Source organism: Lichenostomus cassidix, chromosome 2 (assembly GCF_008360975.1).
Source record: "Lichenostomus cassidix isolate B80296 chromosome 2, HeHo_3.0, whole genome shotgun sequence".
Lineage (NCBI taxonomy): Eukaryota > Metazoa > Chordata > Aves > Passeriformes > Meliphagidae > Lichenostomus > Lichenostomus cassidix.
The window spans coordinates 17,167,972-17,181,294 of NC_139482.1; the positions used below are offsets into that span (position 1 = coordinate 17,167,972).

Genomic DNA, 13,323 nt, shown 5'->3' on the forward strand with positions numbered 1-13,323 from the left:
CTTTTCAATTTCAGCATTACTATGACACACAATCACACGTTTGCTCAAATGCAGTTTTCTCCACCACAGTTTTCAAATGCTAAGGCAAAACTTCGCAAAGTCATCTGGTCTTGTGGGTTTATAATGCCTCTGCTGGTTCTTTCAATACCAACTCAGTATCTTCTTTTAAAGTCTTAACCTGTGAAAAGTTTTACTTACGTAGTATTGCAGTACATTAAACATTTACATACGTCATTTATTTACACCATGCTCATTATCAATAATTAGCTCTACTCTTTAGCCCTAAAAGGTGACTCTGCAGGCAGCTGAAGGTTTCTGCACCACCACAGCAGACTCATACCATGATAGTGGTATCCTGGCTGGGATAACAATAATCTGGGAACTGTGAGAAGAGCACACATTTGTCTGTGCACAAACACTGTACACACTTCCCAAGGTGGGCATTTGGGTCTGGCCGTTCATTACCTCTGGCTTTATCCCTCAGCCCAAAGGATATGTTTACACATCTGACTAAAATCTTTCCTTGCCTGTTGTATTTGTAATTTTCTTTGTAAAATCACCATTCTCTCACTTGTCACTCTTCACATCTTTACAGAATTGCTTGCCAAAATTCTTTGTCTATTTAGTGATGAAGTATTGAGGAAACAAAAGATAATATCATATTAAAATACACTCTTTGAGCATGGGATACACTCTGGTTTTGTAACAAGATACTGTGTACCTACTAGGACAGTACGTCATATTCCTACGGCAAAAGATTGTATTGCAATTGCTGTCAGCTTAAGCAGAATTAATTTCTTCACCGAAGTCCAGACTTCTATAAAAGCTGCCTCTTAATCTATTCCCAAGAACTGTTTCAAGAGATGACAATATTTAGCATTCTTCTATATGAAAAATCATAACTTCCAGCTGTATTTACCTCCTCTGAAATGAACTCATTTCACCACAAATTTACAAAAAACATAAAATAAAGATGAGTACCAAACTCAAGTTGGCAAACCAGGTGAGAGCACTTTATTACCAAACTTTGAAGCAATCCATGGATTTCTTCAAATGTTAAATGTCACCTACTTCTCCTTCTGCTAGTTCCAAGGGCCAGCAATTCTCAAGGCATGCTGATCATTTTCCTTGAAATTTCCAAAGCGAAAAATCCAGATTATGAACCTTTCCCTGCCTGTGTCTGCAGGTAAATCATAGTCTTGATTTCAGTTTTTGAGGAGCAGGTGTAGGAACTATGCTGGTATCACTGACCAGAACTAAAACCATGACCGATTACCTGTTCCAGTAGTCCAGCCCTACTGGAGATTAATACACTTCTGGCTACTCTACCAGGGGTGGCGGTTGGGAGGAATCAGTATTTTTTTGATCTTTCACAATTCAGATGATTTGATGCTACAATAATCTTTTCCTTCCAGCTATCAAGACAATGATCTCTAAGCACTTACTACTACTAGTCTTTCTGTAAAGGTCACTGTACTCTACAAATTATTTGTGGCAACCTGTAATATAGGAGGGAAGACAAAAAAAATACCCTGCAAAAAAAAAAAAAAGCAAAACAACTGCATCATGGTTTGCTCTAATTTTATTTATCTAATACTGTGGCTGAATAAACTCTCAGAAGATTTTTGGCCTGTGAAATAGTATCTGCAAATCTTTAAACAATGTGCTTCTTAATGGTTGGATTAACTCAAATTGTACAAAACCCCTTAGATTTAGACTGCACTGCTTTCATGTGAAGTAGCAAGGTAGTGTGTCAGAGAAATAAAGATTTTGTCCTGTTGACTCTCAGCCTACCAATCATGAAAAAGGGGGCAAAAGGCCTTGTTATGTGGTCTGTGATCTTATCCCTTATCCCTTCTGACCAGAACAAACTGGCAGGAAAGAAATAGCTCTGCTGATAAGAAGGAATAGCTCCCTCTCTTTTAAGTGGAAGTATAGTAGCTGTTCTCCTTCAAGTCAAACAGAGCTCGAAGTGCAGTATTTATTTAAGAAATTTTCCAATATGATGAATTATTAACTTGTTTTGATTGTGTCTTTTTGGATTAGGATGTGGAAAAGAAGTACAACTCCCACAATGTCTCCATATCTCAGCATCACTTTTCTTTTGATCAGTACACTTTGGACTTACAGAAGCAAATTGCAATCATACTATCAGTCAAAAAAATACTGTTGAAAAACAGCACTTGTATTAACATTTTAATCAGATGCTTTTGAAATCATCTTCAATGAACAGCAGTTAACTCAAACACCCACCTGGGATAGTGAAGTCAGTTTGATGTTTGTATATTCCTACTTACTGAGACCTTCCAACAGGAAGAGCTTGGTTATTAAAAACCAACTGCCTGTATATTTACATGGAGCTCTTAGGAAAGGCAATGGGGAAAAACGGTGCCTTTTTACATTGCTGACAACCAATTTCACTTCCATGGGGGATATTTGAGCATCATGCCTAATGTTGTCTGAAGCAGGGGCTTAAATGAGAAACAACTGGTTGATCCTCTTAGATGAGAACAAAGTGACAGCAGAGATAAGAGAGATTGCATGGGCTATGAGTCTGGGCAAATTTGTTCTTTGCAATGCTTCTTGGTGCTTGAACTTTCAAGTGATCAAATAGCAGAGCTATGGATGTGACTGCTTACATGTCTGCTATGAACAAGGAAACTGGAAATTCTCCCTTTATTAGTGAACCAAGACAGTCTAGTCATGTAAAAGATAAACTATGTGCTCTTATTGAGCATGATACCACAATATGCTGCTAACCTTGCAGTTGGTGCCAGTCATTAGTTTTCAAAAGGATTTTAATGGTTTTGCTCTTCAGTGCAACACCCAACACACCTAGAATGGACTCTATGTAAAATATTCTCCTTGGCTCATACAGGCTTTTCATCCCCTTATAACTCTTATTCAACTTTCCCTCCCTCCTGGATTTCAAATAAAATTACTTAAATCTGACTGTTGGAATCAAATGCTGCCAAACTCAGCTTCTTTGCTGAATTTGGGTGAACAAATGTAGGTGATTTTGTGGGCTGGCAGAGACAGCAACATGAAATCAGGCTGGCTGTTCTGGTTAAATGAGCAGTCAAACAGTATGTAAGATTAGGTTTCCAAACATAGCTCCCTGCCATATATTGAGGTAAGTAAAACCAGATCATCACCCTCGTCTCCACTGAAAACCATCTGAAGGCAGAATGAACATTTTGAAATTATGACTGCATTTTAAAAGACTTCTGAAAGATCACAGAACCCAGACATATAAGAAAGTTTTCAAACCACAGGGAAGATAAGCTGAAAAACAAAGCAGTAGTGGCTAGACAAACCTCACTTGAAAGGCTTGATAAATTTTGTCTGACTGCTTTTGCAGAGGAAGTTAGGAGTTAGAAAAGCTATTCTGCTCTCAAAATCTAATAGCATGTTCCTAAAATTAAAAAAAAAAAGAAAAAAAAAAAGAAAGTGAGAGAGAAGGACAATGACAAAAGCACAGACATTTTGGCATTACCCAGGGAAGTCTGACAAGTGGCAGCAGAAAGCACAGATCAAAAGACCACGTAAGTTCTTTTATTGTGGAAAATACTTAGAATTCCATGTTTATCTTACCACAATAAGCTACTGAATGGTTATCTAAACTGCCCTTGTTTTGTCAGATGACGCAATACATCTGTAGTTTTTACCCCACATTAGTTTTAGTCTGGTGTGTTTAAAAGGCTACGCAGCAACTCAGTCTAATCTAAAAGGTTATGGATCTCCTTACAGTCATCACAGAGAGTGGTCACCCTAAATAAAAAAATCTTTTTGGTATCAGTTCAGAATTATTTGCCTTAGTTCCCACATCTAAAATCACACTTCTGTGAAACATCACAAAAAACCTCTGTCCTTTCTCGGACAATATCACTAATAGGTATTGTGAGAAATCCACAAAAGTACATTAAAACCCCCCAACTCTATTATGAGAACCATCTCACAAGGACCTGTTTGAGTACTTGTGAGCTTTTTTCCCCCTTCATTTCCTTCTCCTTTCACAAACTATGAAAAGTTTCCTTAAATTACAAGCTGCCTTTGCCTATATACCACAGTAACAAAGAAACCTGTCTAATATATTATAAGTGGAACTACTCTTGGCAAAATAATGTCTCTGAGACAGGTTTAAGTCATGCAGAAACAAGACTGAACTTGTGAGTTCACAGTTTCTTTAAAACAAACCAATACCTGCTGTCAGAGCAAAATTAAAAAGGTATGTCAAACCCAAAACATTACAGCAGAAGCCAGAGAAGACATGAGCAAGAAAGTAGCTCACTCATCTTCACTGTTCAAGTATCTTCATAGTAGAAGTCTACTGTTTTCTAACCTTTCAATTCGTAAGAGGCCCACAAGTCCAGAGTCCTGGAACACTTCCAGTAAAAAGATTAAACCTTGCATATAAACATTCTCTATAATTAGAGAAGAAAGCATCTTGGTTTTTGAACAGCATATGACAAATTTTGAAACCATGAGATAAAATCAAATTATATTTTAACGTGGTTCAAGAGAAGCCTTTCTTCTGTAGACTGGCAGTCTCCCTCTTAAAAACATCTGATAACTACTGCAGTAACGTAAAGTTTTCTGCACCTCTCAAAATCAACCTAGGAACATGTATGGACAATAGGATAATAATAATGAACACTTAAGGACATTTCTTCTTACAGGGAGCAATGTTTTGAGTAAGACAGCCTGTCCAAAAGCTTCCACTCTCTCTTGCATGAGCCCCACAGAAGAAAGCCCTGGCTCTTTATCACAGCTGTACCTGGCTTGCAGCAGAATCACCAGAGGAGCAGCAAAGAGCTGAGAGGTTCCTTCTTCTTCTCGGTTGTGCCACAGGAGCACGAGGGGTTACCTCCTCCCCAAAAGCCATCCCCTCAGCAGCAGACTTTCACCAGCATACAAGGGCAGAAGCAGGAGCAGCACAGGTCCCTCTACCTCCTGGTGCAGCTTTTTTCTGAGGTGTGCACATGCAGCAGAGCCTCATCTGATGTGCAATTTCATTACACATCCGGGTGTATGAATGAGTCACATATACAAAATACTGGTTTCTCATGGGTGCATGCTCGTATACGGGTGGGGATTGAGCAAATACATTTGCACATGGGCTGGAAAATACCCTTTTGTGACAGGATTAATACCCAAGACCAAGGAGGTCACAAGTTAGCAAAGAAGGAAGAGGGTAAAACATGCACAGGAAGAAGATGTAAAAGAGCAATCAAAGTAATAAAAATAGTTAATGCTCTGCCAAAATATCTTGAATTAAGCTACAGCAACAACCGAGTACCATACGTGACCTCTGCAGTGGTCCTGCCTTACTGAAAGCTATTCAGCAGCCTCAGGAAGAAACCTGACTCCACTGGCTGTAGGGTTCCAGGCTGTCTGGGATTAACCCAGTTGCTCAGGGCTGGATTAGGGCGCTGTGGCCAGGAGCCCTCGCAGCAGTGCCCGGCAGCTGCCGGGTGTGAGGGAGCGGCGGCAGCAGCAGGTGCCTGCGCGGGAAGCCGCCGGCTGCAACGTCCGGTGTGGAAAACACTTGGTAAAAATAAAACAGAAGGGAAGTACACACGAGCCAGAAATTAAATGCTTGCATCTGATATCAGAGGAAGAGCACGTCGGTCAGACACTCCGCTGGGGTTTGAGCCAGCTGTACCCTGGTCACCAGGAACATTTTATTGACATCAATACCAGCACCATGAGAGCCAAGAAAAACATTTTGTGATCTGCACCTCCTTGCTCCACCCCATCCCACCCTTCTGCTGTGTTCTGAAGGGAGAGGTTCTTCACTGACTTCCAAAAAGGTTTTGATTCTGTTTCTATCACACGTTTTCATTTAAATTCTCCAGTGACAGACACCATACTAACTGCCTCTGGTAAACAGAGTCCCCGGTCTGTGTAGTGCAGAAACTCTCCTCTGCCCTGCTCACCCATGCAGGAGCACGCAAGAGGCTGGCAGAAGGTACCATCCTGCCTGTATTCCCAGTGCTGGACTTAGCAAAAAAGATGGCAACTTGGATAAGCAGCTGAAAACAAATGAAAACAACAACAACAGAGATCCTCTAAAAAGCCCCAAAATACTGCAGTAGTTACTGACAAATCACAGTACTTGCATTACTGTGGCGATTCCATTCTAAGAACAGAAGAATACAGAGGCTCTCCCACATCCCTGAGTAGTAGACATTGACATAATGTTGTCTGTTTAATGCAAAGCTATTAAACAATTTTAATATTAAATAGCTTTTTAAAAAAAAACAAACATGTGATATCCCTAATGAAAGAGTGAAACTGGCACACAGTATCTGTGAGGTTTTGGAGTGGGTTTTTCTTTAATGACTTTTAGGGAAATATATAATATAAATATAAATATATCAAGAATTTACTCAAATTATCATTTCTCTGTTAAAAAAAAGAAAAAAAGAAACTTTTTGTTTAGATCTACAAGAAATTTTATAAATGTTCTATTTTTTGGGGTATACATTTTAAATGGAAGCATTTACGTTACATGTGTACTTTTAAATTACTTTTTTACATTATCCTAAAAAATAATTATTCTTTCTAAACAATTTGCTCTCATTTAAAACAACCAACCATGCAATGGTTTATTTGTTCAGCCAATAGGAAGCAAGTGACATTTCTTTTTACTTATTCTAATCAAAGTCAAATATTTGTTCCCTCTGTGAGTAGTTTGTTACTAATTACAACAGTCTGATGTATAATATTTTGTGTTACTAAAAATAGGACCATAAATTAATAAATGCTGCTGAAATTATGCTTTCAAAGCACAGTGGAAGAAAGCCCAAAGCTCATACATAAACACTGACAGCAGGTCTGTTTCCAGACTTTAGACACCCACATATCCACAATATAGGTGCAAACTAGAAAAGTCTCTGCTTGTTCATCTGGCAGTAAGTGTTTCTGGAAATTAATATATCGTGTAGGATTTAAAATCAGAATCAACTTCTTTCAAATAAAAATAACCCCTTTTAACTCTGTTTTTTTTACTCTTTACATTTTCCTCCTGCTGCCTTCCTCCTTTCTTGAAAGACAGGTATCTCCCTCCAGACTGAAGAAATACTTAGCTTCAATTGAAATTGAAGTACAACTAGTCTTTATAGTGAAATAATTGCAAGAGCATAATATAGTTTATCAAAAGTATGTGTAAGAAATGTAAACCCCTTGGAAGCTGAAATATTCTTAAAACTTAATTGAGCTCTGCAATTTTCAGTCATGAGACATTAATATAGTCAAGAATTAAGCAATACAAAACAGAACTGGACATGCATGTAGGTATCAGGAAGGTCCAGTCTTACAACTAGTAAGAGGATAATTTTGGAAGATAAATCTCAAGATATGGGACAAAATAATCTGTAACTACTAAAGATCAGAACATACATGATGGCTCATTATCCCACATTCACCATCTAAGACGTGTTAAGAAACTGCCCTTAAGAGGCAGAAGGTATGGTGAAAGACATTACTTGTCTTTTGGATTTCATAGTCCAAAGATAACCAAAGATAACCTAAGAGAATAGCTTCTCTCTTCCTTTCCTTAACTAATTTTGAATTTTAGACTTTTTCTTCTTAAGTGAAGTGCACCTATGGCAGTGTATTGACCAGTGAAAATCTTTCCTAAACTTAAACAAATGGCACTACTCCATGTTTGCCAAGGCAGCAATCTCCTAGTGAATGCTGGAATCACTACAATCCACTGCACAAGAGACCACACAAAATGCAGTAACACAAAAGGTACTAATTAGGACAAAAAAATCCATAAGATGAAAAGAGGACCCTTCAAAAGAATCTCAACCAACCCGAAGTCCCTGCACTGACTTGCTATTTCAAGATGCAAAACTTAATACCACAGATTCTGAATTTACTCAACTGGCACAATTATCCTGACTGGGTGAATGTCAGAAACACACTTCTCAGGGGCAGCTGTCAGAGTCACAGGTGTTGGCTGCAATTTTAACAATAGCACTGTTTGTCCTGGTGTCCTCAACTCATTTGAAGAGAAAGGAAATTGGAATATATGTTCATAATCAATTTGCTTGTCTTATTTACTCTTGTTCTCCTATTTGAGCCCAGAAAAGACATTTAAATCCCAGTGATTATGGTTAAATCAAACTAGTTAATCAGGTGACCTCAGTGCAATCTGTCTTTGTTGGAAAATCAACTGAAAAATGCTGCAAAGCAGCAGCAATAGTCCAGAGGTACATTTACTTTGCTAGTGACTGACATAAATATGTGCTCCCATCCCAAGTGACAATGCGCAAAGAGCACAAAAGTGCTCCCAGAGAGAAGCTAACAGGACTATTCAGCTGCAACAAGAACAACCCAAGCATATTCACAACCATTTGCAGGACAATAGTTTTTGGACACAGCAAATACTCACAGGAACTGAGGCTAATCACAGGTTACAGAAGGGAGCCTTGACCAGTGGCCAGGGAAGCTGTAACCTCAGCACTACCACCAGCACAGCGTGTTGCCCTCACCCAAGACCTCTGCCTGTCTGTGATCATCTGCCAGACAAGTGCTCCTCATACCTCCAGTAGCAGAACTCCAGAACTATGGCCAAGTGAGAATGCCTGCTCAAAACCAGTGTGGCCAAAAGTGTCTGTACACCAGAGCTTCCAGGGCTTCATTATCACTTCTGTCACAAACTTACTGTGCTCTCGTAAGTTAATAAGGGCCTTGAAATTGATTTTGGGATTTAGGGCTGACAAGCCCTATCTAGAATGCCCTGAGGATGCCTCCCATGCTGTTCATCCCTGAGCTGGGCAGGAAGCGACTGGAGGTGCTTTGATTTAAAAGGAGAGCTGGAATAGGCAGCAGGGGCAAATCACCCTTCATGCAAACGCTCTCTCCAGCGGAAGGAGCCAGTGCTGCACTGAACCCATCCCCCAGGCAGGGCCCTGCTGCTGTTCCGGTGCAGCTTTTGGCAGTCACCGACAGAGGCAACCCAGAAAGAACAAGGGCTAAACCGAGTATGTGCAAAAACACACCTATAAATGCCTCAGGACATTTTGGGCCAGAAAAGCTTAAGTTTCTGAAACCTAAAGAATCTCAGGTATCTATCCTAACTGGGAGAGGTTTCCATGGGCAACACTCTTGAATGCAGCTGCCTGAAATATGCTTTAAGGGATACCGAAGTCCTAGATTCTTTACTGGATTTAACAATAGGTACTGAAACAAGATTACTGCAGGCATTTATTCAGTCAGCTCTATACAAAGCATTCTAAAAATACTTTTGCTTGTCGTAAAATTAGATTAGAAAAATATATGTACAAAATTCCCATGAACAAAGGTAAGTATGAATAAGTACCTGGGACATCTGAGTTACAAACAATACACACTATTTAAAATGCAGAGGCGTTGCCACAGAAAAAAGTTACTAATCCTGTTGGGGCAAAGTTACTGCACTGGTGTGTGGTTTGCATGGGGGAGGGAAGGAAAAAGAAAAGCAATTGCTTTATTAGCCTTTTTGCAGCTTTGTTTTGTTTGCTTAAAAAAAAAAAACCAACAAACCAAAACCAGCTCTTTAAATTACTTTAACTGATAGGTATAAATGAAGAAACTTATGTTTATCAAAGCAAGTATTAACAATCTAGTTAAACTTCATTTACTCCCAGAGATACCTTAGGGCTAGTAGTTTAATATGTACCTTAATAGGTAGCCTTACTTTGATAAACTAGAAAACTGAAAGACTTTCCACTGAGACATTCTATTAGGAATATTCTTCTTCCTCAGCATTTTCACTTTGAGAGAATACAAAGTAAATCCACTTCACTTTGCTAATGAACCAGCTCTTTGTTCATTTATCTATCAAGCTATTTATAAATATCTTGCAATCACAGCATTATCTGGGGGCTAAAGAGCATGTTTCAACTCAAAACAAATCGGCATGTCATTCCCATGTCCTTCCATAAACAAAAGCTAAGGGCTTGGAATCCAGCAGAGATTTAACCTTGTAATCATGTTGCATATGTTCATTTTCATAGCTCTTCTTAGGTGCTGCTAAGAGTGTAAAATATGAGCAGTTGCCCTGAACACAGAGAGGCCCTGGAAAGCAATAATTTGTTGCCCCAGATGTACGTGAGACAGGGGACATGTGTGGACACTGGGGAGGGTCCCCCCTTCCTCAGCGTGCAGTGTGCTCTGCTGGGTCACACAGACTGCCCAGGGACAGGGGAACTGCTGCCTCATTAGGGCAGGGAGGTAGTGCCCATTGGTGGAGAGGAGGCAGGAACTCAAAGAAATCTTCTCAAACAACTTCTGAAACTTTACTTTTCCCCCAAACAAATACCTACAGGCTACACCGACACAACAGCAAGTTCTAGCTGTGTGACACTAACTACTTAGATAAAAATAGGCATTTTTTGGTGGCACATTAAATACAGCAGTATGTGAATCAAGCAGTTCAATGATATGGATGTTCCCAAACAGAAAAATCTGCAGCAACATATATCCAGATTAAAATCACATTCTTTGCATTTTAAAACTGAATGCATTTTTTTAACTCTGTTTTTTTAAGTTGCACAGACCAAAAAAGTGTTCATGAAGTATTAACGCTAAATCAATTTCTCCCTACCTGATTCCATGGCATCAACTACCAAGAGTGTAAAAAATGCAAAATATGCTAGTTCATTTGATACACTGTTATTTGTACATATGCAAGTACTAAAAAGTAACATTCAGACTTCGGAAGAAAGGTTAAATTGAAATGAATACTAAAAAAAATCCCATTAATAACTCAGTTTCAAGATATAACTGGATGTAAAAGCAAAAGAGTTGTGACTAAAAAAAAAATTTAAAAAAAATCAGTGATTTCTTCACTTGTACTGCTTTCAATTCTTTCCCTTTAAAAGCCACTACACATTCCAAAAAAGGTTTATTTAACCTTGCCTGATCAAGCAATGCAGAACATCAGAAAACCTTCATACCCTGTTTTTTCACCTGGAATTTAGCAATATGGTGCTTACCAAATTCTGCAGCCCCCTCATTCCCTAAATCCTACTGAGGATCTACATCAAACTGAAGTTCGTCTCAAGTTTACATCTCCCAGCTGTCTTAGGCAGAACACTAAGATTTTTCTCATTTCAGATTATAAAGCTCAGGCATCACCCTCTCCCACCCAGACCTACCCCTTTCCACACGGAATGATTTGAACCCAGAGCACCCTGCAGCCCTAACGCTGCTTCCACTATCCCACCCCGCCGTGCCGGGGGGCATCCCTTACCTACCGGGGTTTACTTGATCTGTCCTGACTGGTGTGAGCACAAAAGTGGTTGCAACTGAAAACACAGAGCATTTACTGTCCCTCCAGAGGGACTGAAACTATCCCCTTTTGTTTATACCTCAAATCCCAAAGTCCCAATAGCTTTCTGCTGCTAGACTTTCACCCCCAAATGTGTTTACCCTCTACTAATACACTTTTACTCAAGAAAAAAATCTATTAAGAAGTGCTCAGACGTTACCTATGTTATCAAAACACACACTCAAAGTCAGTTTAACCGATACTGTGATTCATGTAAAAAACAAAAAGTTTCAGTATTATAAAAGATATCAAAGCCTGGAATAAATACTGTTACAATTTTAGGGTTCTATTTTAACAGTTAAAGGAGAGACATCTGGCAATAATCTGCAAATAAATACAGTGTCTCCATTCTTAGTTTCTCCTCCAAAACACTACCTAGGAAATTTTTGCAGCATGATTCATATTATCAACATGATACATTACAATGACTTTCAAATAATTCCGAATTCGTCGTTCATTCAATAAAGAACTCATTTTTGAAAGAGAAAAGGGAACATGCCCTGCCAGAAAACTTGCTTTATTGACTCAGCCCTGCTGCCAGCAGGAACAACGTGATGAAGCAAACTCCATGATTTCAAAAGCATTTTTTTCTACAGCAAGGGCAGAAACAGAAAGAGGCTTATTTACCGAAATGTGAGATTCCACAGGTGAGGCCAAAGATGATCTGAAATCTTCTTCTTTTAGTTCCAAAAGTTTTAATTTATGATGAAGTCTGTAATAATCCTTTCAAGCTGCCAGGTACAATGCACGCCATATCTCAGCCGTGTTTTCTTTCGCCCTTTTGCAGAGTAACTTTGTTATTTGCATAAAGCTTAGCCCTGGCCTATGGGACTTTTTGAACATCTACATGTTAGATTAGCTGTCTTGACATGCTCTATCAAGCATGACATCATGGATCTCCATGGTAACCTTAGCCACACCTGCCCAGATGCCAGAGTTACCTGTCATGTTCAGACCTAAATGAACACAACAAAACCCTCAACCACCATTTTCTAGGCAATCAACCCTGCTAAGGCACCGGAAGGATTTGGGTTTTGTTTTTAATTGATTGAAATCTAATTTCGTTTGCCAAGAAAATTTCTTCTTCACGGAACACTGCCTGAAGCACTAGAGCTGCTCCTGACCCTTCCACACCTCCCAGCCTATTTTCTAATCAAACAGCTGAAGAAAGCTGTGGCAAACTTCTTCAAGCTCACTCTCTTACCCCAGGCTCACAAGCTCCTGCTCTGAAAAACTTCTACACATTCATTTTTGTTCTCTGCCCCTCAGAAAGGTTTTTTTAGAGGTGACTTGTAAAACAGGTTCACAGCAGGGATTACCCCCTGCCATGGCCAGGTTAACATTTTAACCTCTTAATTGCTAACTCCTTTTCATCCTTGCAGCTACAGACCCAGCTTTTACACTTGTTCCTGCTCTTTCCTTCCTGGCTGACTGGAGTCAACCTCACCTAAGTGGCTGACAGTGTCCTGCCATGAGCTCCACAGCAGATGATTCACACTGTCTGAAGCTGAAGACATCCCAGACTGTTTCCTTCTTGCTTTTTCTTTTTTCCTTTCTAACTTTCCTGGGGATTACATTAGCACCTTCCTTTCATTACCACAAACCAGACAGCCTTGGCAGAGATCACGTATTCAAAGCTCCTGCAGAAACTTGCATTACCTAAAAAAAAAATTTTGTTCCTCGGCTTTACAGGATTCCAGGTGGAGGGAGCTCTGGTGCCCAGCTGTGGACTTATCTTAGAAGGGGGGAAACCTACAATGGGAGGGTGAGATGCCGGGCTGTGGGTCACACAGCCGTGGCCACAGGGTGCTGCATTCCCCTGTGCTGGGGTGCACAAGGCATGGCATGTCTGCACCCCACAGGCTGCTAGAAAGTCATGCTCCAGCTTACCACAGACCAGCTTAGCTCCAGGCTATTTGCCTTGCAGCAGTATCCCAAGCCTCATGTGCAAATAAAAATGGCCCCTGCCTCTGTGAGCTTTCCTTTCCAGAACAGGG

At 39.9% G+C, this 13,323-nt stretch overlaps 1 protein-coding gene across 8 annotated transcripts in view; it reads right to left on the minus strand.

The window, feature by feature from the left end:
* KIAA1217 (KIAA1217 ortholog) overlaps nucleotides 1–13,323 on the minus strand; it is a 354,324-nt gene that overhangs the window by 155,046 nt on the left and 185,955 nt on the right. For 2 of the 8 annotated variants that reach the window (XM_085050502.1, XM_085050505.1), the window contains exon 1: nucleotides 11,954–12,208. The exons of 5 other annotated variants lie outside the window; for them this stretch is intronic. Coding sequence is in view for 1 of the 3 variants with exons in the window: in XM_085050501.1 (XP_084906627.1) it covers nucleotides 4,778–4,885 (108 nt within the window). In the remaining 2 variants the exon portion in view is untranslated. Of the gene's footprint in view, nucleotides 1–4,777; nucleotides 4,970–11,953; nucleotides 12,209–13,323 lie in introns of those variants that run through there. One more of the 8 variants, XM_085050501.1, reaches the window with a different exon arrangement.